General features: G+C 35.6%; 1 protein-coding gene across 1 annotated transcript in view; it reads left to right on the top strand.

Moving 5' to 3' along the window:
• Window positions 1–27,049, top strand: part of YIPF7 (Yip1 domain family member 7) — a 33,169-nt gene extending 6,120 nt beyond the window's left edge. The window contains exons 3-6 of the mRNA XM_077136768.1: window positions 8,491–8,655; window positions 18,916–19,060; window positions 23,959–24,140; window positions 26,541–27,049. Of these exons, the coding sequence (XP_076992883.1) occupies window positions 8,491–8,655; window positions 18,916–19,060; window positions 23,959–24,140; window positions 26,541–26,703 (655 nt within the window). The 3' untranslated portion in view covers window positions 26,704–27,049. The remainder of the gene's footprint in view (window positions 1–8,490; window positions 8,656–18,915; window positions 19,061–23,958; window positions 24,141–26,540) is intronic.
• Window positions 27,050–27,296: the final 247 nt, after the last annotated feature.

The raw sequence follows: 27,296 nt of genomic DNA, 5'->3' as shown, positions 1-27,296 counted from the left end.
AGAGACCATCAGATGCCATCATGTGCCTTATGTGTAGGAGAGGAGCCAGTCTTTGGGAAGAAAGCACTGTTTAATGATTCCTTGATTTTCTTGACTTCAAAATTGTAAGCTAATAAATTCCCACTGTTCAAGCTGAACCGCTTATCTGTTTCCAGGAGCCTAGGAAACTAAAACAGATGTTGTTTTGCAATCTAGTTTAGTGGGCTGTGAGAAAGGTCAGGTCTTTCAACTTTCCTGACAACATTTATTGAGCTCTTGCTGTGTATTAGGAACCATTGTGAGCTTTATATAAACTAAATCACTGGATCCCTTAAACCTTCCTCTGAAGTAGGTACTTTACAAATGAGAAACCGGAGACACAGAAATTAAGGACTTTCCCAAGGCCATGCAGCTTGTGAAAAATGGGGTTAGGACTTTAGCATTAGGTTGTTTGATTATGCCCATAACTAGTGTTGGCATCCAATCTGTCAAACCGAGATATTTTTGAGAGTAAAATGGATGCTATTAATAATAATAAACTGGACCATTTTGGGCAAACTGGGATATCTTGTCACTGTACCATCCCAACAAGCCTTATTACAAATATTTCAACTTTATTAATTCTTTAAGTTTTTTTTTTTTTTTAACTCAGAAAAGTACCATAAAAGCTCCATGCGGAAAGAGGAAAAGGATGAATAAATACTATTGGCAGTGAAGGATCTTCTTACCCAGGAAAATTTGAACAGTTTTTATTGACTGATTACTCCTACAGACATAAGCAGATAAATGCTGCATTCACAAACTGCTTCCTAGGTATTCCTGCTGAACCTTTACTCTTAGAAAACAGGGAAAGATATTGATTTATATAAGGTTTTTAAAATGGGCAAATTTAAATATCTGGAATTTTCTCTCATTCTCATCCATTTTCTATCCTTCTAGCCTTTCCGACATCAGCTAGGCTGTCTTAAGAATGTAAATATTTTTTGAAGTGGAAAACAATCTCTTTCTCTCCTATATGTATATAGATATTCATGTTAGTAAATTAAAATACTTTCAAATCTCTTTATAAGAGAAATGGGGGAAGAAATAAGAACTGTTTAGAAATAGTTCAATCTTTGCAGGACTCAAGAACAGAAAGACAACTTGGTTTTGCTTCATGTATGATTTATACTTTGGAAGTAGTTATCTAGGTCAAGAAGCAACAGAATAGTGTGTTAGTTAGAGGAAGTAGTGTGAACATTAAGGTATTACAGGATGGTCTTCAAAATCTACTACCCACTTGAGAACCATCTAATATAATTTTTAAGCTCTGTTCTTCTGTTCTGTAGAAAGGAACCAGCTGCTCTGAACCTTCTGCTTCTTTTCTCCATTTTCTTCTCCAGAAGGGATGTGCACTTGGGTAGCATCTGCAGTCTATGTTTTTCAGACTAAATTGTGAAAGTCCAATAAAAGAGACAAAGCTTTCTCCTTAAGCAGGGACTCATGGACTATTGTCTTTCCCTAATCCACTGGCCCCAATTTTCTTTCTCCATTTGATTGAACATATCAGCAATAGCCAGTAATCAAGAAGACAGATGGAAATTAATTTAACCAAATGAGGAAAATTCATGATTAAATTGTATTAAATTGATAGCCTAGACTGCTTCAGATGCATAGCATTTAATTCCAAGTCCTAGTTTGGATGTGGTAACATTTAAATTCCAAACCACACTGCAGTTCTCAGGAATCAGGAAAGAGCGCATTAGCTGTTCTATGAGGTACGTAAAACAGGGAGTCAGGTCCATGATTTACCAGTGTACAGCAAATAAACTCCAGAGATTTGATCATTTATTGATGCAGTGAATATTGTCAATTAAAATGAACCCCAAATTAGACTAAGAAGCCGATCATCCTGGCAAAAGGCATGGATTCCAGAGGACAGCTATAGTCAATTTCTCTCCTTTCCTCCAGATACATTGGAGTTTGTTGTAAGGCTCATTTGGTTCAGTGGTTCACGGATCTGAAGGCTGGTTGTGCTTACTACGGCATTGAAGATATATGTGTGTGTATGTACATGCATATGTGTGTGTGTGTATGTATGTATTCAAAAGACCATGTTTTATTTTAGAATAAACAAGGAAGAAATTTTTTTTATTTTAAAAAACCTAACTAACCAATCATTCAGTTAGGGATAATTCCCAGCCACCAGTAGCCATAGCTATATATTTTTACCATATACTCCAGTTTTCATTAAGTAACAAATCTATTCAAATTATTTGGAGAAAGAGAAGTCACAACAATTGAAAAACTCCCGTTGGATGTTTTAGTAGGGATTTGACAGACTGACGTTGAATCACTATCCGAATCATCATCTTTTCTGGGCTGCTATACCTGATCTTCCTCTAGTATTTCAACAGAAGTACATGGCAGACCAGTTCCACCCAGCCAGGACTCAGGGGCACTGCACAAATCAGAACGTTCTCCAACCCCCTGCCCCATGCCATGCTGCAATAAAACGGTCCTATATACAGTTTGGTCTTGCTAAGAGCACTTTATAAGCCTAATTTTACTGGCTTGATTTGAAAACTAATAAAAATAAAATGCTTCTGGGGAGTCTAGACTAAACTGTTTTTAACCAACAGGATGTTTTTGTTGTGAAACCTGTCACACTGTTTTCTGATGCTGTTTCAAGTGGTGGTGGTGTAAATTCTGAAAACTTTTGTAGCTTCACCTTAGGTTCCTTGAGGGATGCATCTGTCATCTAGTTGTAATAAATACACCTATACTTGAATATGGGTTCAAATATGGAAATAGACTTAAAATTAATTTGACTTTTTTGGTGATAAATCCCCTACCACGCTCTCTGGCCCACAACGTGCACTCTCCCAGGGTTAGGCCGAAAAGGGAAGGCAGCACTAGCTGACTATCATGATGGAAGCCCAAAGTTATATATTTTTTGAAAAACAAGCTTCTAAATAAAATCTGTAAGTGCAATGAGCAGCTAGCGATAATGTGACCGAGCCCTGAAGGCTGACCGTGTGCGACAAACATATCTCCAATAATAAGAGTAGTTATAACTTAATCTCCTAACAAGACATCTTCCATATTTACATTGGAAAGAGGGTGTTAGGTCCTGGTAACCTAGAAACAGGTAAAAAAAATATCACCAGCTTTAACCTGTGCTGCATCCTAACACAATACTATGTAAGAGAAGAGAAGCCTCTGGGTTTTAGTCAGAGTATTATAACCCGAGGTCTAAGGGTGAATAAGGAGAATACAGAAGAAGTAATGAGCATACAGAGGGATTTTATATGGGTCAGGGGTCGGCCATTGCTTTACAGCAATCTTGGTATGAGCATAGTGGAGACCACACAGGTAGGAAGACACATGTTTGGTGAGAAGCTGTGGAAAAGGGTTTGGGTATTCTGGGGAAACCAAAATTAGAAAAAGCTAAAGATGATCAGCACAGAAAGAGTACCCTATTCTGGTATATGCTGGGCCCCCTATTAATGTTGATTTTCTTGGAGGAAGTATTAGATGGGAGAAAACTATTACAAACAGGAAAGATGCTATTTCCGTGGGTGTGGAAGGTATCTAGAATTCTTCAGTGTGAGTCTCAGGAAGGAAAGAGCATGCACGTATTTTACTGATGCTTATTGATCATGTGCTCAACGTTGTTCTATGTGTTCTATTTATTGAAGCACATTTAATTTGTAACAAATCTATGGGTCTTGCTACTATTTTCATTTTACAGACAAGAAAGCTGAAGCACTGAAAGTGAATTAATTTGCCTGAGACTACAAAACTGATATTTGAACCCAGGTTATGTGACTTCAGAAACCAGGTTCTCTACGTGCTTCAGGATAAGCCCTATTGTGCTATCATTGCAGGTAGGAATGTAACTCCTCAGAGATGGACAGTGACAGAAGGAAAATATGCCCCCAAATGTTGCTGATTGTTTTAAAGGGGTTTTTTTGTAGACTCCCCACTGTTGCTTGGAGTGATTTTTATAGAAAGAAGAGGCATTCACTTACAAAGCTCATGCTTAAATCCTACCTGTCTTTTGGTATAATGTAGTTGATATTTGTTCTATCTGGAATAACATGCTGGGTTAGAACTTATCACAATATCAATATCTGTCTCTTCAGAGAGTTAATGAAGTTGTGATCCATGAGAGGAAGAATATTTGTTGGTATGGGGATGTAGATAGAAGATAACTTTAACATCCTAATTTTCAGGCATTAATCTGACTCATGCAATTGCCTTTAATATATTAGTACTTCAGGACTATAGGCTTAGAAGAGCAATTAGTAAAGTGTTCAGTCCCGTTCCCTCTGAGATGTTACCACAAAATAATATTCAGGTTTGATAGACATTGAAAAAAATCTAATAAAACAATGAGAACATAAGACATGAGTTAAGCATAGATTCAAGAAATATGGCTAAAATTATGATTACTCATAGGAATTGTGGGGAAAAGAACTAAAACAAAGGAATTGGGTTCTATAACGTGTTTGCTATGTGGGACTGTTGACTAATTCTGTAATTTTTTGGGTATTGCTTGGATTTGTTCACTGAGATGTAGTATTAAATGATATAGTCAATGCAATCAAAGTAAAAGGTTATGAGATTTAAAAAGTAAAAGGTTATGAGATTAAAAAGAAAGCCCATTTTATTCTAGGCAGTCATGGAAGGTAAGCGCAGTGATTTTGATCAAGGATTTTGGGGTTTCCTTTTTAAGACATATTTTAAAAATGTTACTGTCTTAAATAAGAATGGAGGAATTTTAATATTATGCCCCCACTATAGCAAGGACAATTGCCAATAGAAGCCAAGCTCCTGATGAGGAAGCAGGAAGCTAAATGAAGGAGCAGAAAGGGGTGGAAGAAGGTTTAAGGGACAGACTTTGACTGGCAATGGGCAGATTTTTTTTTTTTTTTTTTTGATGACATGTCTTTTTTTCATGATGATGGGAGATGAGTAGAAATAGTCACCCACTGTAAATCCTTACGGAGAGGTTGCTCTTCAGGGAATATTTGTGAAAATTGATTCTTCATTATGTTTCCTCCAGCCTGGTTAGTAGCATCTGGGCAAGGGCGATGGAAAGATGGAGAGGCCAGGCCAGTATGGTATAATTTTGTTTAGACATTGGACCACTGAGTCATCTCTATTTTTCTTCTATAGTTAGTTCACCTTTAGTTCTTCTACAAATGCTTAAATTAAAGTACATAACTAGGAGGATTTCATCAAGCAACATACTTTTCAGATTTTTCTTTGTAATTTTTTTCTCTTAGTACATTTGATAAGGTGCCTACTTTGCTGGAAAAAAAATGGGTTAGTAATATGCCACATAGCTTAAAGAACAATAACAGTAATTAGCAGTGTGTTATGTAGGATTCAAGAAGTATTATACCAGGTTCCTGCTCTCAGTGAGTTTACAGTTGAGTTAGCAAATGATTAAGTGCATACATCTCTAGCTACAGCTTTATTTTCTTAAATAGATTATTTTCTCTCTCAGGATTATCAAATATGAGTTTGAGTATGTTATCATTTTTAAACTCTGTCTTAGTTTGCCAGTGCTGTTATAACAAATGCCACAGAATGGGTTGACTTAAACAGCAAGAATCTTATGGCTCACAGTTGTGGAGGCTAGAAGTCCAAACTTAAGGTATCTGCAGACCAGGCTTTTTCCAAAGTCTATAACATTCAGATGGTGGCTTGATGGGATTGAGCTCTGCCTCTGTCACCTGGTGGTCTGTCTCCTTTGGCCTCCCTCTACAGCTTCTACTTCTGGGTTCCAAGTGACTTTGCTTATGCTGACTCCAGTTATGTAGAATTAAGGCCCATCATGATTCAAGGTAGTCTTATCTTTTTTGTTTGTTTGTTTGCTTATTAGAGAAGTTGTGGATTAATAGAACAATGACAGATAAAATACAGTATACCACTCCACCAACTACAACTTGTATTGGTGTAAGACAATTGTTACATTTGATGATAGCATATTTTTTCCTTTTTTTATAGCAATGTTACAAATTGCTCAGTTAATATAAGACAATAACTACAGGAACAATAAATTTGCTGCAGTCAATGGCCACAATCTTCTTTTATCTCCATACATCTCCTTTGCCTAAATCTCGAGGGATCTGGGAGGACAACCACCCTGGCCACTCCAAGCTGAGGAGCGATGCACACAGCATGGGGCAGAGGAATGGAATTATTCTGCCTGCCCTTGAAGATACTCCTTGCTTTTGGGGTGGTGCCAATCCATCCTTTTGTTTCTGTTAATTTTCAGGGCAGGCCAGAAGAACTGGACAGCAGAGAATGGGAATTGACCATCCACCTGCTGGTCCTCAGGACCCAACTGGCATGGGCACAACCCAGAGGTTTCATATCTCTGAGAAACAAACACAGGAGCTGGCCTTATCTTATAGGTCTCCATAGATCCTATTCACAAATGAAGTCACTACCAAAGGGCCAGGGGTTGGGACATGAACTTGTCTTGGATATGAGTCACTCCCCAATAGATTCACGTTAAGATTAAGGTTGAAAGGAAGGTATGATAATTCATTTTGTAAATATTTCAGGACAAAGAAATGGCAGAGAGTTACCAAGTACAGAAGGTTGGTGTATTAGTTAGGGTTCTCTGGAGAAACAGAATCAACAGGGAACACTTGCAAATATAAAATTTATAAAAGTGTCTCACGTGACCTTAGAAATGCAGAGTCCAAAATCCACAGGGCAGGCTGCGAAGCCGATGACTCCAATGGATGGCCTGGACGAACTCCACAGGAGAGGCTCACCAGCCAAAGCAGGAATGGAACCTGTCTCCTCTGAGTCCTCCTTAAAAGGCTTCCCAAGATTAGATTTAGCATCACTAATTGCATAAGACACTCCCCTTTGGCAGATTACAAATGGAATCAGCTGTGGATGTAGCTGACCTGATCATGACCTAATCCTATGAAATGTCTTCATTGCAACAGACAGGCCAGCGCTTGCCCAATCAGATGAACAGGTACCACAACTTGGCCAAGTTGACACCTGTCCCTAACCATGACAGTTGGTCTATACTTTTAGCTTAGTCTAAGTGACTTTAAGGAAATAAACTTAAACATATTGATGGACAACTCCTTGTGTCTCTTCCCTTTCAGGTAAAAACAATTTAAAATGAACAAATGATCACACATAATCTAATTTCTTTTTTTCTTCTCTAGCCCTAGAAAGAAGTTATTTACAAATATTTTTGTTTTCTAACTTTCTCACATAATATTAAAGCAAAAAAACGTTAAGGAGGTTGAAACATTATGTTTCTGCAAAACTAAATTGTACATTTCAAAAGGAGGATACTAAAGCCAGCTACAGGATACATTTAGCTAGATATTCAAAGTTCACTGGACAGGGAATAATTATCTGGGAACAGTCAGAACTGGAAAGTCTATTTATTTACAGTAAACAGTTTTTGTATTTATTTTCCCCTATGAAGTGACTATAATATTAAAACCATGACTTTTTACTGATTGACTCCGTATATTTATAGAGACTGTCATGGTTGTGATTGCCCTAAAAGTCAGTGAAAAGGAAGCATTGTGTATGTGGCAGATGACTGCGCATAAGACTTCAGTTTAACAGCAAACATGAGCGATTTTATCATATGATATTGATCAAGTCATCGGATCTCTATGAACCCCTATTTCTTTCTGTAAAATGAAATTAAAAATGCAGTTTTAACTTGCAGTGTTTTGGCTGAGAAAATATGAGTGAAAGTGTCTGACACATTGTACTTGCTCAATAAATATTAGCTGTATGAGCCATTCATCTAAAAGTCTTTTCTTAATCAGATATTTCACTTTCTTGATTAAAGTTAAACTTCAAATGAGTATTTTAGTTTGTTAAATGTGCCAGAATGCAATATACCAGAAATGGAAAGGTTTTTACAAAGGGAATTTATTAAGTTACAAGTTTATCACTCTAAGGCTGTGGAAATGTCCAAATTAAGGCACTAACAAGAGGTTACCTTCGCTCAAGAAAGGCTGATGCCAAAACACCTCTGTCAGCTGGGAAGGCACATGGAGTCGCCTGCTAGCTTTCTGTCCCAGCTTCTTCAGTGGCTTCCCCAGGGGCATTTTCTTTCATCTCCAAAAGGTCTCTGGCTGTGTGGGCTCTGTCCGCATTAAAGCTTTTCCCAAAATGGTTCCCTCTTAAAGGACTCCAGTAAGCAACCCCACCTTGAATGGATGGAGAGACATCTCCATGGAGACCCTCTAATCAAAAATTCCCACCCGCCATTGGGTGGGTCACATCTCCATGAAAACAATAAAAAAGATCCCACCCAGCAATACTGAATGAGGATTAAAGACTATGGCTTTTCTGGGGTACAGGATACTTTCAAACTGGCACAATGAGTTATTTTTTCCATGAGTGAATATTCATATACACCGGGTAAATTCATAAAATGAAAAATTCTAGTTTCATTCCTTGATTTGCCTTGATATCCCTTTCTTAGACGTGTAAATACCAATATTTTTCTTTTTCTAGACAACAAGCGAGTGAGCAACCTCTGCCCGCCTCCTTTGTTCCGCCAGGGATGCCCATGTCATCAGGTTACACAGGACAATGTTTTCAGCCAGCAACCAACGTGGATTCTTATTCGCAATCTCCCTACATTGACAGTTTTGATGAGGAACCTCCTTTGCTAGAAGATAAGTTAAGGAAGTGCTATTAATGTGTGTACAGCCTGCAGAGTAATAGCAATAATCAGCACCTAATGTGCGCTGTCAGCACGCCGTGTGCCATGTTTCACGTGCGTCTGCGCCACATATAAATAAGGCTCCAGTGGTTAAGAACCTAAACCACTGGAAGTTTGTTGCATGTTTCTTGGGAAGAAGTTGGAAGCAGATAAGTGCTATTTCTGTGATCTTGCTGCTATTATTAAAGGTTTCTTCACTGTTTCTTAAATTTGGACTCTCTGCCTACACCAATAGTGAAGTTGTCTTTCAGCAGTCTGGTCGTATCAAAGTAACCCCCTCCCGGGTCAGTTAATGAGGCATCTTACAACAGCATATTTCAAGTTGGGATTTTCTGCTACATTTGCCTAGGGGTAAAAGTAAATGGGTCGTTTCTCAACTTAACATTATTTTCTTTTTTGTTGTTGTCATGAAGACAAGCCTTTTCTTTTTTTTTTCAGTTTTATTTTATTCCCTGACTCCTATGGGCCCTCTCATCTCAACAAAACACTGCAAAGTGGGGGAGGAATGATTCCAGTTCATAGCCTGACCAGTGACAAGAAAATCTGGGACCGTTGGAGTAGGAGGTCCTCAGGTGGTTTCAGAGAGTTTCCATTCATTGATTTTTTCAATTCTGGACACTGGATCTGTTGTTTTAGTGCAGAAGTTAGAAAACTAAATTTAAATCAAGTAGATTTAAATTTGAGAGTCAAGGAGACGTATTGACAAGTTAACTGCTCTGCCAATTACTTTCTAGGTAGTCAAGTGAAAAAGACTAGATTAAAATCTCAATATTTTACATCTAAAGTCCATTGTTTGCCTCACAGCCAGTCACCTGGCATTAAAATCATCTTATTTCGGTGACTTAAATTTTTTTTTTAAATGACAGTTTGAAACCATTCGTAAACGCACAGGATTTAATACTAATAGATCTGTTGGCTCTTTAAACACCAGTTAAGTTTTTAGGTCAGTTATTCTGACCTAAAAAAAAATTCCATCTGTTTCAGATCTGAAGTTAATGGCCAACACCTTAAAGTTATAAGCTATTCTCATCAAACATTTTCCTTGACTCCACCAACATCTCTGTTTTTTTAAAACACTTCAGTTTTATAATTATAAAATACTCAATATTCATTATAGAAAATTTGGGCAATATGAAAAAATGAAAATATAAACATCAGTTAAAATCCTGTCTCCAAGACATGATTTAACCATTAACAGTTTGATAAATTTCTTTGCAACCTTTATTCTATTTTTTAGCACATATTGTTGCTAAAAATCTAAATATTATTTTATATGAATGAATATGTATTTATGAAAACTTAAAAACAAAAGTAGGGTCATACTACAGATATGAAGCTTTGTATTTTTTTTAGTTATATTGTTTCATGAGCATTTCCATACATGTATTCTTCATAGTCACTGAATATTATTTGAAAACGTGATATAGAATGGATTCAAAAGGGTCTATTATATTTTTAAAAATACCAAAATTTAAAAACACCCTAAAGATTGTGTTCCTTGTAATAAGCAAAGTTTTGATGACCATCACGATTAACAACCTTTGACCTGTACAGAGTCTGCTCTTTGGATGGATCCGTTACTGGATCAGGGGGAATTCATATTGTAAACTGATCTCAAGAACAGGGGGTTTCATTAAACGGGCATAGTAGAATGTGAGATGTCTTTGTCAATTTAAAAGGCAAAACCAAATATTTTTATTTCTTTGTTTACTAGAAAAGTTAGATATTTTGTTATATTTATTGGTTGTTTCTACATCTTCCTATTTTTCATTTTCTTTGCCAAATCTCCTATTGGAATCAAATATTTTTTTCTTCCCTTGTTAATTTTTTTAAGGATTTTTTATAGTAAGAATATTAATTATTGTCTGTCACCTTAAAACATGTTTTCCAAGATTTTCTTTGTCATCTAATTTTTATTATGGGACTCTGGGACATATAAAAATTTTAATATTTATGTTTCAAAATCCATAATATTTTTCTTGGTAACTTTTCGTAACAGTTGCTCTTTTGTTTAGAATCTATGTCTCCAGCTTCAGACATGCTTATATTCTTTTACAGATTCTTAAATTTTTCAATTAGCTCTTCGTATTGAATTAAATTTTGTCTTATCAGAAGTTGTTCTACGTGAGTGTGTGAAGTAGGGCTCTAACTTAATTTTTTTCTTCAAATAGTTGTCCTGCTTTTTCTGGAACATTTATTGAAAATAACCTTTTCTTTTCTACTAATGTGAAATGTCTCTATCGTTTTAAACTAAACCCTTACACATCCTTCCTCAGTGTCTCTTTAAATTTAAATAGAAACACAGATTTTGCATGGCTTCGAGTACATTTCTAGATTTCTTTTTCCTATTTGTCTTTATCTTCCCTTAAGTATAGTATATTAGAATAGAGATCACCTAATATAATTCTATATTTTGAATCTATGAAATCTCTAGACTTCTGCTCCAATATGTTCTTCAGGCTAGGTGACTGTGCAGGCCTCAAGCCTCATCTTATTAAAAGTATGAGAAGAAGATAAAGGCAGGAGCTGTTGGTAAATGACATTTACTAGTTTCTATTGAGGACACATCAAAATGGCATATACAGTTATTGTTAGGCAGGGAGTCGTTAGAGGATTCCACAGGAAACAATGAGTTAAAGGTCAAGGGGTTTAGTGAGAGGGAGAGAAAAATAGATTGAGAGCAAAGGGAGAGCAGGCAGGTGGGAGCCAGCTAAGCCAGCTAACAAAAGGAAAGGAAAAATGGCTCTAACTTTCTTTCTGACAGCTTGTGGTTTTCAAGGAATAAAATGTGCCAAGTGGGGTGGGGGGTGATGTGTGGCCACAGGTATCGCCGGGAGACCTGACAATTATGAAGTTATAATAATTAATATCCTTTGCACAAAAGTATGTGACTTGAAAATGTGTTTGTTCCTTAAATGCTTTATAGTGTAAACACTTGTTGGGTTTTATGTAAGGATGATAACTTTTGCTGGGTGATACTGTATAACCAATATATTAACAAATGCATGTTGAAAAATAATCATCAGTGTAAGACTGTCAGACCAGAAAAACTACTGTGAGATTTGGTATTTTGTATTTGTACCATAGTCTGATGTTTATATTTGAAAGGTCAAAGCTACAGTTTGCATAGAAAATAATTCATTTTTATATACCATACACTTTACAACCACTAGATGACAGCAAAACAATAAATTTTGCATTCAAATTTCACAGCAGTTTCATCATTTACTTTGTGTAATAAGGTGTTATATTAGGGTACCTATAATTAATAAGTACTTATAAGCTCATTTGCATACGTTCAATCAATCTGAAAACAAAATATTATGGAAATGTATTTCTTTAGAACGTACATAAATATTTTTCCTTATAAAAATATCTAATATCTAATACATCTTATGTTTATCAATGTTGAAACATATGCAGAAGTTAATTATACCATCAAATAAGTGGCTGAATTAAGTAATAATATCTCATTAAGCATTTCTTCATCTGTGTTTTTTGAGAAATAATTACAATTTTTGAGGAAAATACATTTTAAATCTAAGACACTTCATTGTGGCAAACACTGAAAAACAAATTATTTGTATAAATATTAAAATTGAAAACAAAGTTGAAAAATGACATAAGCCTTAGATGAAGTTAACTTAAACCATAGCATCTGTCAATTTTTAATTTTTTTCGCATGGGCAGTCTCAGAATCGAACGCCGGTCGCCGGCATGGCAGGCGGGAATTCTGCCACTGAGCCACCATACACTGCTTCACTTTTGTCAATTTTTAAAATTTTCAGTTGTTTTTAAAATTACATTAAACATTCTAACCTCATTTTAAGCTTAGTGAACTTCTCATATTTCCCAAAGTGTTTGTCCATTAAGGAAAATATAAGTACACTGTTAGAAGTTTGATTGGGATTTTGTTGAATCTCTAAATTGCTTTGGGTAGAACCGGCATCTTAGCAAAGTTTAGACTTCCAATCCATGGACACAGAATGCCCTTCTATTTATTTAGTTATTTTTTGATTACTTTTATCAACATTTTGTAGTTCTGGTGGACAGGTCCTTTACATCTCTGATTAGATTTATTCCTAGATATTAGATTATTTTAGATGCTATTTTAAAGTTTTTTACTGATTTCTTCTTCCAATTGTTCATTCCTTGTCTATAAAAACATAACTTATTTTTGGGTGTTTGAGCTTGTACTCTGCCATGTTGTTGAATTCTTTTTGTTTGTTTGTTTTAGCTCTAGAAGCTCTGTTGTGGATTTTTCAGGATTTTCTATATATAGGATCACATCATCTTCAAATAGGGAAAATTTTACTTCTTCCTTTCCTATTTGGATGCCTTTGCTTTCTTTTCCTTTCCTAATTGCTCTGGCTAGAAATTGCTCTACAAGCCTGAATAACAGTGATGACAGTGGGCATCATTTTATTTTGTTCCTGTCTTAGAGGGAAAACTTTCACCCTTCACCATTAAGAATGAGGTTAGCTGTGGGTTTTTCATATATACTCATAATCATGTTTAGAAGCTTCCTTCTAATGCTAGTTTTCTAAATCTGTTTATCAGGAAGAGGTAACATATTTTGTCAAATACTGAGATGATCATGTGATGGTTTCCTTCAATCTATTAATGTGGCCTATTACATTACTTGGTTTTCTTATGTTAAATCATCCTTGCCATACCTGGGATAAATCCCATTTGGTCATGGTGTATATTCCTTTAATGTGCTGTTGGATTTGATTTGCTAGAAACTCATTGAAGACTTTTTCATCTATATTCATAAGCGATTTTGATCTGTAATTTTCTTTACTTTTGGTTTCTCTATTTGGCTTTGTTATGAGGGTGGTGCTGGTTTTGTAAAATGGAATAGGAAGTGTTCCCACCTTTTTGGTATTTTCAAAGAGTTTGAGTAGTATTCATATTCATTCTTTTTGGGATGTTTGGTGAAATTCCTCATTGAAGCCATTTTTTCCTAAGCTTTTCTTTATTGGGAGATTTTTGATTACTGATTCAGTCTTTTTACTAATTATTGTTTTTTGAGATCTTCCATTTCCTTTTGAGAGAGCATAGGTAGTTTCTATGTGTTTCTAGCAATTTGTCCATTTCATCTGGGCTTTCTAATTTTTTTGGAATACAGCTGTTCATAGTGTCCTCTTGTGGTCCTTTTAAGTTTGGTGGGTCAGTATTAATATTCCCTTTTCATTTCTAATTGTAGTCATTTGTGTCTTCTCCCCTATTAAGGTCTTCTCGCCTTTGAATTTGTTAGTCTAGCTAAAGGTTTGTCAATTTTATTATCTTTTCAAAGAACCAAATTTTGGTTTTGTTGATTCCTTCTTTTTTTTTTTTTTTATACTCTGTTTCATTTATCTCTACTCTAATCTTTTTATTTTTGTCCTTCTGTTCACTTTGGGTTTTATTTGCTTTTCTTTTTCTAGTTCTTCTAGTTGAAGTTTGGTCTCTGATTTGAAATCTTACTTCTTTTTTAATGTTAGCATTTAGAGGTATAAATTTCTCTCTCAGTACTGCCTTTGCTGCATCCCATAAGTTTTGGTATGTTGTATCTTCCTTTTCAGTCACCTGAAGGTGTTTTCTAATTTCCCTTGTGATTTTTTCTTTAAGCCACTGGTTGTTTAAGATTTCGGTGTTTAATTTCCACATATTTGTGATTTTTCCATTTCCCCCTCTGTTAATGGTTTCTAGCTTCATTCCACTGTGGTCAGAGAAGATGCACTGTGCGAATTCAGTGTTTCTGAATTTATTAGGATTTATTTTGTGACCTAAGGTAAGATCTATCCTGGAGAACGATAGACCCCTGAAAAGAATGTGCATTCTGTTGTTAATGGGTAAAGTGTTCATGTGTGCTTATTAGGCCCAGTTATTTTAAAGTATCATTCAAAATCTTCTAATGTCTCGATATTCTGTACATTATTGAAAGTGGTGCATTAAAGTCTCCTACTCTTAATGTAGAATTGTTATTTGCTTCATATATTTTTGTTTCTGCTATTAGGTACATACATATTTATAATTGTTGCATTTTTATTGAATTGACCCTGTTATCAGCATATAATAACTGTCTTGGTCTTTAGCATGCTGCCTTCCCCCATCTAGGATTTGCCCTTAAATCAAAAGAAGCATGAGACAAGGAAAACAGTGAAAGAAACAATGAAGGTGGAAGACTCCAGGCAAAGGCTTAGTACTTTAGTCCTCCAGGGAAATACCTGGGAGAAGGAGAAGGTCTGTTTCCTGGGAAGTAGAGGGGGCATTCAAATGCCTGCAAACAGGAGTGCTTCTAAGCCACTAGCAAGCACAAACCCAGGAAGAAACAGAGGCACAGAAAAGGTAGGGAAGACCCTGCAGTTTTCCTTCGCTGTGTGTAGAAGTTCCTGATAGGATGGTTGACATTCAAAAAAAATATATATATATATGTATATATATATATCAACCACTGGTTACAAGCTCAAGAAATAGACATCTCAGACAATAAAGTCTTTCCCGGCTGGAATGAAGCCAGGGAGCTACACAGGTGGTGCTTGTGGCCTTCATACTTCTTTGGGGAGAGAATGAGTGAAGGGCCAGGAAGGGCACCCAGAGCATGTTCCATGGCTCTCCGATAATGAGCTTTCTTGACTTGCTCAGCAACTGCAGCCTTTCATCTGTTCTGCAACTCTGCCAAAGTGTCCCATCTTTGTCTACTCAGCTGCCTTTGTCTGGGCAGTTTGGCACAAAGGCCACCCTCAGAGGCAGACCCCTGGTCACTAATCAAAAGCTAATAAAAGAATCACTTAAAAAAAAAAAAACAGGACCCATTTATATGCTGTCTACAGGAAACACATCTTAGACCCAAGGATAAACACAGGTTGAAAGTGAAAGGTTGGGAAAAGATACTTCATGCAGATAACAATCAGAAAAGAGCAAGAGTAGCTATACTAATATTCAACAGATTAGACTTCAAATGTAAAACAGTTGAAAGAGACAAAGGACACTACGTATTAATAAAAGAAACAATTCAACAAGAAGATATAACAATCATAAATATTTATGCACTGAGCCAGAAAGCTCCAAAATATATGAGGCAAACACTGAAAACACTGAAAAGAGAAATAGACACATCTACCATAATAGTTGGAGACTTCAATTTCCCACTCTCATGAATGGACAGAACATCTAGACAGAGGATCAATACAGAAACAGAGAATTTGAATAATACAATAAATGAGCTAGACTTAACAGACATTTATTTATAGAACATTACACCCCACAACAGCAGGATATACCTTTTTCTCAAGTGCTCATGGATCATTCTCAAGGATAGACCATATGCTGGGTCACAAAGCAAATCTCAATAAATTTAAAAAGATTGGAATCATACAAAACACTTTCTCAAATCATAAAGGAATCAAGTTGGAAATCAATAATAGACAGGGTGCCAGAAAATACACAAATATATGGAGGCTCAATAACACACTCTTAAACAACCAGTGGGTCAAGGAAGACATTGCAAGAGAAATCAGTAAATATCCCAAGGCAAATGAAAATGAAAACAGAATATATCAAAATTTATGGGATGCAGCAAAGGCAGTGCTAAGAGGGAAAGTTATTGCCCTAAATGCCTATATCAAAAAAGAAGAAAGAGCAAAAATCGAGGAATTAACTGTCCATTTGGAAGAACTAGAGAAAGAACAGCAAACTAACCCCAAAGCAAGCAAAAGGAAAGAAATAATGAAGATTAGAGCAGAAATAAATGAAATTGAGAACATGAAAACAATTGAGAAAATCAACAAAACCAGAAGTTGGTTCTATGAGAAAATCAGTAAGATTGATGACCCTTAGCAAGGTTGACAAAAAGAAGAAGAGAGAGGATGCAAATAAATAAAATCAGAAGTGGAAGAGGAGACATAACCACTGACCCCACAGAAATAAAGGAAGTATTGAGAGGATACTATGAACAACTTTATGCTAATAAACTCAACAGTGTAGATGAAATGGACAACTTCCTAGAAAGGCATGACCTACCAACATTGATTTGAATAGAAATAAGATGACCTTGACAAGCCAATCACAAATAAAGAAATTGAATCAGTCATTAAGAAGCTCCCCAAAAAGAAAAGTCCAGGACCAGATGGCTTCACATGTGAATTCTACCAAACATTCAAGAAAGAATTAGTACCAATCCTGCTCAAACTCTTCAAAAAAACTGAAAAGGAGGGAAAGCTACCTAATTCATTCTACGAAGCCAACATCACCCTCATACCAAAGCTAGACAAAGATATTACAAGAAAAGAAAACTACAGACCAATCTCTCTAATGAACATAGATGCAAAAATCCTCAACAAAGTCTTGCAAATCGAATCCAGCAGCACATTAAAAGAGCTATAAACCATGACCAAGTAGGATTCATCCCAGGATGCAAGGATGGTTCAACATAAGAAGGTTGATTAATGTAGTGCACCATATCAACAAATCAAAGCAGAAAAACCACATGATCGTCTCGATTGATGCAGAAAAGGCATTTGGCAAAATTCAACATCCTTTCTTGTTGAAAACACTTCAAAGGATAGGTATAGAAGGGAACTTCCCCAACATGGTAAAGGAAATATGTGAAAAATCTACAGCTATAATCATCCTCAGTGGGGAAAAACGGAAAACTTTCCCTCTAAGATCAGGAACAAGACAAGGATGTCCACTATCACCATTGTTATTCAACATTGTGTTGGCTAGACGAGAAAAAGAAATACAAGGCAACAAAATTGGAAAGGAAGAAGTAAAACTCTCACTATTTGCAGATGATATGATATTGTTTGACGAAAACCCTGAAAAATCCACAGCACAACTACAAGAGCTAATAAATGAGTACAGCAAAGTGGCAGGTTACAAGGTCAACACTCAAAAAGTGGTTACAAGCCCTGTAACCACTTGCAACTCTGTTACAAGTGGTTACAGGGCACAGGTAACCACTGGTCAGACAGATCAATTTACTGGTATTTACAGTAATTTTCTAGCCTCTTCTTCCTGCTCTTTCCTGGGTGCTATGCAGTGCCCTACTGGACTCTAGAGTTTTGAAATAGTTGATTCAGGGAGTTTCTGCCTCTTTGATGGCTGTTCTGGTGGAAAGACTGATTCCTGCAGCTTCTACCCTGCCATCTTCCACAACTCTCTTGATTGCATAGAAATTTAAAAACCAGTACAGCTTCACTATTGGTTCCTAAAGTGTGTCCATAATCTTCTTTTTGAGGGTTCTTCTTTGTACTCATGATACATTTTAATGTTTGCCCTGTAGGACTGGAGTGAATATAAATTGATGTGGTGGTAATATTTATTTCTATGTTCAGCAAACTTTAAATGGCTAGTTTCTTTTCATTATTGACATGCTGCCAGAGGAACAGAACATAGTAGAGAGGTCTCTGAGATGGTAGAGTTCTTTGGAAAACAGGTACTCATAAAAAAAAATAGAAATGTACTTATCAGTCTGGACTCAAGGATACTGAAACCCACTGTCTTCAGATATATCCTAATGTCACCACCCATAAAGGGAAAGATGAACCTTGCTCAAGAATTTAATATTTGAATACACAGACTCAATTACATAGTGCACTGACCTAATAAAATATGTATGTGCATAATGATTACTTTTACTTGGCAGAAGAGCCCTCCTTTTCTCCACTGTTGAGTTTTAGACAGTTAATTTAAAATTCCTCTTCTCATTGAATGGAGTGGTAAGTAAACTCCCAGACCCTAGCAAAGTATCTTTAGTTTAGAAAGGGCTGTTAATTGTTAAATTATGCCATGTTTGAGATTACAAGATTTCATAAGTGTTACCAATTGAAGATATAAGAAAAGGAAGTAGTTAAATGGGCAACATGATAGGACTTCTGGTCTGTTAACTACCATTTTATTTTTTACTGTACTATATCCATTTCCCAGTTTGCTTTTCCCAGATAGCTTTTAAGCTTGTATATGCTAAAAAAGACAGGGAAAATTTTCCCTGATGGGATTACTTTTCTAAAACGTCTCTTAGCTCATGGTTTGGGAACAAAAAGTTTCTGTTTTTTGTTGGTTTATTTAAGGTTACATTACATTACAAAATTTTATTTTATGTAGGTATAACATGTCAATCAGATTAAACTGCTAAATATATTAATCTTGTTTGTAAACATTAACTCAACGTACATTACTCCTGATATTTTTATATTATCTCCTCCTTTTTTTGCCCCCTTTGCAGAACTTGGAATCAATTTTGATCACATTTGGCAAAAAACCTTGACGGTGTTAAACCCACTGAAGCCAGCAGATGGCAGCATTATGATCGAAACGGATCTCGCTGGACCCATACTTTTTTGCATCGCTGTGGGAGCCAGTCTCCTGCTGGTAATACTTGGCAAAGGCATCAGATTTAAATGTTTGTCTTTTTTTTTTTTTTTTTTTGTCTCAGGTTTGAAGAAATGTTTGTAGATACAGTGCTAATCATGTCCCTTTATATAATGAAAATCATTTACTTAACTCATGATTCCTTTATTTATTTTGGCCAGAGAAGCACATTTAATGGAACCGTAGTTTCAAAAAGAAACTACCGTTGAGAATTACAAACCAATAAAAATATCTATTGGTTGTAATTCAGATTTAATAGATGAGAGAAAAACAACGAAGTCAACTTTTCATCAAAGCAGGTGATCTTTTTGTCTTATTCTTCATCTTGTTTTTAAGACTATTAACAAGCTGGAATAGTTGAGGGAAACACAAGGGCTTGAGAAACGTAAGACTTGTTTCAATGCCTTTTCTGGGAGATTTCTGTTGTGATACTCGACAAGTTCTGTCTCCTCTTTGCTCCTCATTTCCCTTGCTGGGGTACATCTCAGCAATATTTCTAATATCCTTGAAGTATAAGATGAGTCTCCTTTACTCAAGATTGACTACCTTGAGTAAATTAATTTGCAGTGGTGACATATGATTTATTTATTCAAACGGCATATTTTCCTGGCTATTTTAGTTTTGTTTCATGAGGCTATTGCTTCCTGATGTTACTACCATCTGTCTGGTATGTGGGCCCCTTTCATTCCTTATATTGAAAATAATGATATTGAGAGTAACCCAAAAGAGTAAAGAAAAAGTTAAGTCTAGAACACATTCTAACTCATAGTTTAGAAAATGTTTCACAGCAAAATAAGAAGATAGAGGAGGAGAAGAAAAAAGTTAAGAAGAAGGAGAAACAGGAAAAAGTTTGTGACTTTAGACCAAGGAAAAATGGTAGTATATTAAAAAACAGAAGATGAGAAAGATGTTAAGCCAGTCTGCAAAATGTAGTTGCATTAAGGCACAGAAAAACTTGGCAGGAGGAATAATACAGGAAATTGAGGCGTCTAGGAAATATCCTTAAGATAACTATTCACTCCATTCTGCCCTTTTACTAATACCCATTTCCCATGAAAATAATTTTTTCAAATGTATCTACAATGTTCAAAAGTAGCTGGAAAAAAAATAAACAAAACAAAAAATAGCTGACAAATTTATTTGCAACTAAATGAATTTCTCTCTTCATTTTTTAATGACATAATACCAATCAAAATACTGACAGTAATCTAATTTCTGCATGGTAATGTGCTCAATAATGATATCAGATTTATCCAAAAGAATAACATTTAGTAACAACATCTTATTTCTTCCCTGAAAGTGTAGCAAATGCATATTCTCTGGAAATCAAACACTGTATCTACTAGAGTTTTAATTTAGTCTCTAACCTCCCTTCTTTTGTCTTTGTCACAGAAATTTGATAAGCTTAGATTAAGATGCTAAGTAAGAACATGCCAATTAATCAAATAGTCAGAAACAATCAATTTAATATATTAACTTGGCCTCCTTTCCCAAGTCATTTGTAACATTATACTTGTTTGTTTTTCTGTAGAAAATGTTGCCATTGCCATCCCTTGAAGGAAAGTATTAATCCTATCAAAATCTTCCTTAGTTATATAATGTTAGTTGAAGTTATTTAAATATCCTTTCTTTTGTTTTAAATGCAAAAATATATAGGCAAAAAAAAATTATATAGGCAAAGAACTTTTAACCGGAAGTAAGAAATTTGGCTCTACTAACTTTGTCCACAGGCTGTGATCTTGAACCTGTTGCTTCATCTTTCTGGACCTTCATTTCTTCATTTTGAGAACAAAAATATTTAAGTTGTTCTTAAAGAGATTCCTTTTAGTTCTCAAGTTTGTGGGAGTGTGTGAAAATGCATGTTTTCTGAATCTCTTTATGTAAACATCACCAGTCGAATTTCACCATTAGATTTGGTAAACTTTAGAATTAAATCTGATAAATACAGAGCAATAAAAAAAAGGATAATAAAACAAAATAGGATATTAATCGATGTAAGATATAACTCAGAATCCATTTGATGCTAGGTCAACCCTGCCCGAAATATCTAGGATTAAAATATAAGAGGTGATTTTATAGGTATTATACTAGTGAAAACAAAATTAAATACAGAAACAATATCCAAATCTATTCATCATTTTCAGAGGCATAAGATTCATAGTCACATATTCATCATTTTTATGATTTATAATTCATATAAGGCATAATATCTTTTAGTGTGCTTTCCTCAGGTTGACGGAAACAAACCAGAGAGAAAGAACAGCTTCAAACACTCAACATGAATATACTCATATTTCCCTTCAAAATTACTTCCACCCCCAGCAAGTGGTTTAAAGCTATGGGTCCTTTAAAGTTTTCTGGTAGAACAAAGAGTGTGCCCTGGAAAAGGAACATGCATGGCCAATAGGAAATCAGAAGACTAACAAGTGCTTCAAATCAAATGTGGGAATGAGAGCAGTAGGGGGAGGGTCCTGAGAAATTTTGAGGTTAAAAAAAAAATGGAACAGTTATTTTCTATTTAAATTACAAGGTCTTATTAGAATTTGAAACAAATTAGAAAATGGCAGTGGCCCCTGCCAAATTGGAATTGCAATTTAATTGGATAACCTAACAAAAAAGAAAGAGATGAAGAGAGAGGTCATTAATGGATATGGAGAGGCACAATTTTATGCCAATTTATTTCTATTGAATCCTAATTGTCCCACCCATTCACAAAGCTGCCTTTTGGGGTGATAAAGTTCTAGTTATGTGTCTTCTGGTGTAAAGAGGAGTTACTCATTACCACTACAACTAGCCCTATCTCAAAATTTTTCCATCCAATTAAAATATTAAATATCTCTTTAATCATGAAAGTGACTTTGAAGTTGTCACTGTTTTCCAAGGTAACACAGGCAGCCCAACAGAGTTCATTGCAGACATGTGTTTCCTTTACCGTGTCTACGATGAGCATTATTTCATAGACTTGTCATAAAGATACAAAAAATTCTCAATGACAATTTATTGGAGGCTAATGCAAGACAGTATTCTGAAAGCATCATTTTGTAAAAGGACTAAGTTACTAACCTTTTAAGCTGCTGAGGAAAAAGAGTGCAAAATAGTTGGACAAATTTGAATGTTAAAATAGCCATCGTGTTCCCCTTATCCTTAGTTAATTGTGAAATAAATATCTTTCCATTCACTAAGGCAAAAGAAATTCATAGATAACAACCAACGAGAAGGAAAAATGACTTGAAAAAGCTCTCCCTCTGAATCAGTTTACTAGTTCCTTCATTGTTTTTCAATAATTCCTGTGAAAACCAGAGTCAGACTGAACCTCTTACTAGAATTTTTTCATCAGCTTAATGTAAATATAAATATAAATGCATTTTTATAGCGCTTTGGCAATCTCAGGTAACACCGTTAAAATACCCCTTGTTGGACTAATAGTAGGTTGTCATTCACTGCATGACTTTATTGGAGTTACTTTAGTTCCTGAGTTCCTAGTACCTTGTGGGTTATGGTTATTGTTTTTGAGCCCTCCATAGACATTAGTGGTGTATTCTGAACACTATTAAATTTATCCCAATTGTGTCATCATCACAGAATTTATATAAACCAACTTTTCCTAAAATATGTTTGATAAAATTAATGAGACATTAAGAAAACCAAAAGGATTCTGTGGTCAAATAAATTTGGGCTATGCTGGGTTAAATAAGGTTGATTTTAACAAGTCAGAATCACTATAGATGCTAAGAATCTAAATTTCAGAACCAGATTGTCTAGGTTCAAACTTGAACTCCTTTTGGTCTATTTTATCTCAGGCAAGTTACTTAACCCTCTGCGCCAGTTTCCTTATGTGTAAAATTGACCTAATTGGATCTATCTCATAGTGTTGTGTGGATTAAATAAGTTAATATATGTAGATCACTTAGAATAGGATCTGATAATGTATCACCTCCAGGTTTTTGCTAATTTCGCTATCATGCATTATATACCTCCAAAACTAAATTAACATCACTTTTTTTCAATTAATTCACTCATCCATTCAGAAATATGGGGAGCAAATATTTTCTCGCTTATATCTTATACACATAATAAATACTATATGATAATAATATAAACCTAGCTGTAATCAGGGCTCCCCAAGACCTCAATAACTCACTGGAAGGACCCAGAGAACTCAGCAAAGCTTTTATATTCATGGTTATAATTCATTACAATGAAAGGGTACTAAAGTCAGCCATGGAAAAAGGCTCATAAGGTAGAGTCCAGGAGAGACCAGTCTCAAATTTCCAGTTGTTATCACCAGTGGAATCTTATGAAGAGCACTTAATTCTCCTAGAAATCCTGTGCAGCAATGTGCACAAAATATTGACCATCAGAGAAGCCCACACAAACCATGGTGTCCAGGTTTGTTGGGATTTGGTCATGCAGGTATGGAGGGATCATGTGGCTGACCTTGGTTACTGGGTCTCCAGCCCTTTCAGAGGTGAAACTGATACTGCCCAAGACTCCAATCCTAAATCACATTGCTAGCATAGACAGTCTGGACCACCCAAGGCCCCAGATAAAGAAAAACACTCCTATCAGGTAGGATAGTCCATGGGCTAAGACTTTCTTTGGAATGTGTAGCGTCTGGACAACCCAGGCCTGCTGATTTAATCCTTTACTATCAATTTTTCATCTTTTCTGTAGTATGCTGGTCTCATGGAAAACATAGTTGATGTTATTTGTTTTGGGGACCTGAATCCATTTTATAGCCTGAGCATTTTGCAGAACCCTCAGTCTCCTGATGATTACAAAGATTGCAAAGATGCGGAACAGCATTGAGCTGACTTTAAAATCCTCCATCTGCTGTGTTCATGTCTTAATTTCCTCTTGGTGTTGTGTGCTCAGACTGTTTCTTCTCATTGTTTCAGGCAGGAAAAGTTCAGTTTGGTTATGTATACGGCTTGAGTGCCATTGGCTGCCTTGGGATTCACGCCTTACTGAACCTGATGAGCATCTCGGGAGTGTCGTATGGCTGCGTGGCAAGTGTGCTGGGCTACTGCCTGCTCCCCATGGTCATCCTGTCTGGCTGCGCCATCTTCTTTTCACTGCAGTAAATGTCTGTGTGCCCTGATTGACCCCACATGCACAATCATTGCTAAGCTTTGTCATAGCAAAAGTTAACCCCTTTTGATCGTGTTGGTAGCAGAATCAGGGAAAACACGGCTAGCAGAGCTGAACACAGATTTGGAAAAGTAGGTCAGCTTTTGTGTCAGTTGCTGTTCCTATTCCAATGATTTAAAAAACAAATTAAGCCAAGTTATCTTTAAAACTGGCACTTTTTAAGATGTCACATTCTTCAATGTGAATTATTGTCATGGGTAATATAATAACGACAGAAAATTCACTTTGATTATGGAAGAGTAAGTGCCTGGTGAACGCTGACAAATTGCTTCAGCTCCCAGGCATTCTGCTTTCTAGGCTGCAAGCAATGGCCTTTCTCTGTTGGGCTGCTTGCAGTACAGAATTCCATTTTCAGGAACCCTGATGAGGATAGTAACACTTGAGGGCTTTATAGCATATAGGCTCAGTCCATAAATCTTTTTCTTTATTCTCCCTTTACTTAGGTGGTTAATATTTTCAATTCAAAACTATTAATAAGAGTACAGTAGATTAAAGTTTCTGTTGGGTAGTTTCCCAGCATTTGCATGCCACTACCATTTAGGCTGGCAGGAGCAGGTGTCACATAGTTCTTTGTCACCTGCGATACTCTAAACCCAGATAGGAAAAAATGTTTGCCATCAGCACTCTTCTTGCACATCTCTGGGAGACGTGGTTAGAAGTTTCTTCTGCAGTAATCCAAATCTTAGCTTATTAACATTGGATAGAACATCAGATGAAGAATTTACAAATGGCAGTGAGAAATGTCTCAGAAGAGCCTTTAATATTTTTGTTTTGATTTACTCTTGTATAGTTGTCTCTATAACATTCTTGAGAATGACTTAGTTGGAAATGATTTTAATATTTGTTTTAATTTGGTCTTGTTTTATAAATAACATTCTTAAGAATGACTAAAAGCAAATACCTATGTTATCGACATGCACTCCACTTTTTCAAAAGAGTAATAAGGCAGGAAATGGACACCTTGAATATATAAATTTAATGTATATTATAGGTATGCTTATTGAGTCTTATCCATGGAAATATTCCACATTTTGTATTCTTCAACATGCTGTTCCATTTATGATGTTATTTAATACAGATATTTGACATGTTAGTACAGAGTTTTGACTCTACAACTTCTATTTTGTCAGATGCTTTTGGCAAAGAATACTATTATAATCAACCCTTTTAAAAATTCTAAGTTTTAAGCGTTATTTTCAGTAAAGTTGAGATTTGTGGCATCTTACAGATTATTAAGGGAAAAAATAACCCTACCTTTTAAATATTTTTGGTTTATTTATAATCTGAGGCATTATAAGCATTTACAATCTAAGGCATTGTAAGCAATATTGTATAATTTGTCACTTCTTTTGCTTTGTTTTGATTATTAAAAGTAGGTATTCTGTCATTCCCCCACACAAATAATTAACAAGGTTCTTAAGATTCAAAGTGGGATGAAATGAGGCAGTGTAGTTTTCTGGTGGAAAGAGTAATGTGCTTGGAAATAAGATATCTTGACCTAATACTTTACTATGTGATTTTTAAGTCACTTTATTGCTTTAAAGCTTAGGACTAGATGGTCTCCTGAGATCTCTCCCTGCTCTTAGTTTTTACTTTCTTAAATAATGCATTCTGTCTTGCACATAAGAAGGAAATTCACTGTGATACCCATCCCTCCCTCTTTTCATTCAAGGTAGCTAGCTTTAACTACCTTATCTGCCCATTTGTTCTTAAAGAACTGACTGCTTCCACAATAACCTCTTTGATAAGACAAATCCATTTTAATGCCTTCACAAGGAAAATAGATCTTCAAGGCTGAGAATGGAGAGCACACACATATATGCTTTATTGTTCCATGTGGTCCCTACTTGAGCTGTGTCTGGCTTTGTTATTTAAGATAAAAATCTGGGAAGTGGACCTGGGAACAGTGGGTGTAAACGTTACCCTACCAGAATGCAAATCCATTGAACTTCCTGTTCCACTGTGGGTCAATTTAGGAGGAAAATAGGGGAAAGCATCCTACAGTTGTTATAAGAAAAGGCCCTACCAATAGCTTATAGAAGAAAATTTAAGGAGCTGGGATTTGAATGTTGACTGACAAGAATGGCCACAGGTGAATTCTTCTCTTTCTAAATGAAGTTTCACTGAAGTATAAAATGTTTAGTCTCAGAGATGAATTTGTCTCAAATATTTTCTAACTGGCAGACTTTGAGTTCATATGGCTCATCATCTTCATTTTACAAATGGAAAATGTGGTCATAAATATTGTCCTGAGGACATTTCTGAAGCAGCTAACTCAATAATCTTCTTTTGTTATGTAAGGTAACAATTTCTTTTGTCTTTGCTATAGGGGAAACTTCGGAACTGTGTTGGCATTGGCCATTGTTGGCTGGTGTAGTCTCTCAGCTTCCAAAATCTTCATTTCGGCCTTGGCCATGGAAGGACAACAGCTTCTCATTGCCTATCCTTGTGCCTTACTTTATGGGCTTTTTGCCCTCCTAGCTGTTTTCTGAAAGTGCTTTAGATGGCATTGCAAGATTCTATTTGTTTGCTGTTCAGATTATCTCAGAAATGTATTAGCATTGAAATTTGGTTTCTGTTTTATTGCTGTTGAGAAAACAATGAATGGAGAGACAAAACAGCACTTAAGGATGGTGCTCTAATAGTCCATTTGGTTTGAAAGATGTTTTGCCTTTTGGTTGAATGCATTAAAATGGTTTAAAATATTAAAAAATAAAATGTAACTTTCCCTCATAACTCTCTTATAGTAGAAATATAGTTATTTCTCAACAACAACAATCTTTACTCAACAGGTGAACTTCTGAGAAATTGTAAATAAACAAGATCATATGATCACTATTTAAAGGAAATTTATAGTGCGTCTTTGAGAAAACTATAGTATATATCAAGATGAGTGCACATGGTTAAAATCTCACTGCCCAGAACCTTTGGAGAAAACTGGGATGGGTTGTACAGGGTTTTATTTATCTGATGATTCAAAGAAGCTCCTGGTTTTCAATTCACTTACTTTTTTTCAAAGAATATTGTTTTTGAGAAATGTTCACATGCGTATAGTACATCCATAATATATAATCGGTGGCTTACA

This window comes from Tamandua tetradactyla, chromosome 19, assembly GCF_023851605.1.
Source record: "Tamandua tetradactyla isolate mTamTet1 chromosome 19, mTamTet1.pri, whole genome shotgun sequence".
Taxonomy (NCBI): domain Eukaryota; kingdom Metazoa; phylum Chordata; class Mammalia; order Pilosa; family Myrmecophagidae; genus Tamandua; species Tamandua tetradactyla.
The sequence above is the reverse complement of the archived record's forward strand: the minus strand, read 5'-3'. Positions and strand labels throughout refer to the sequence as shown.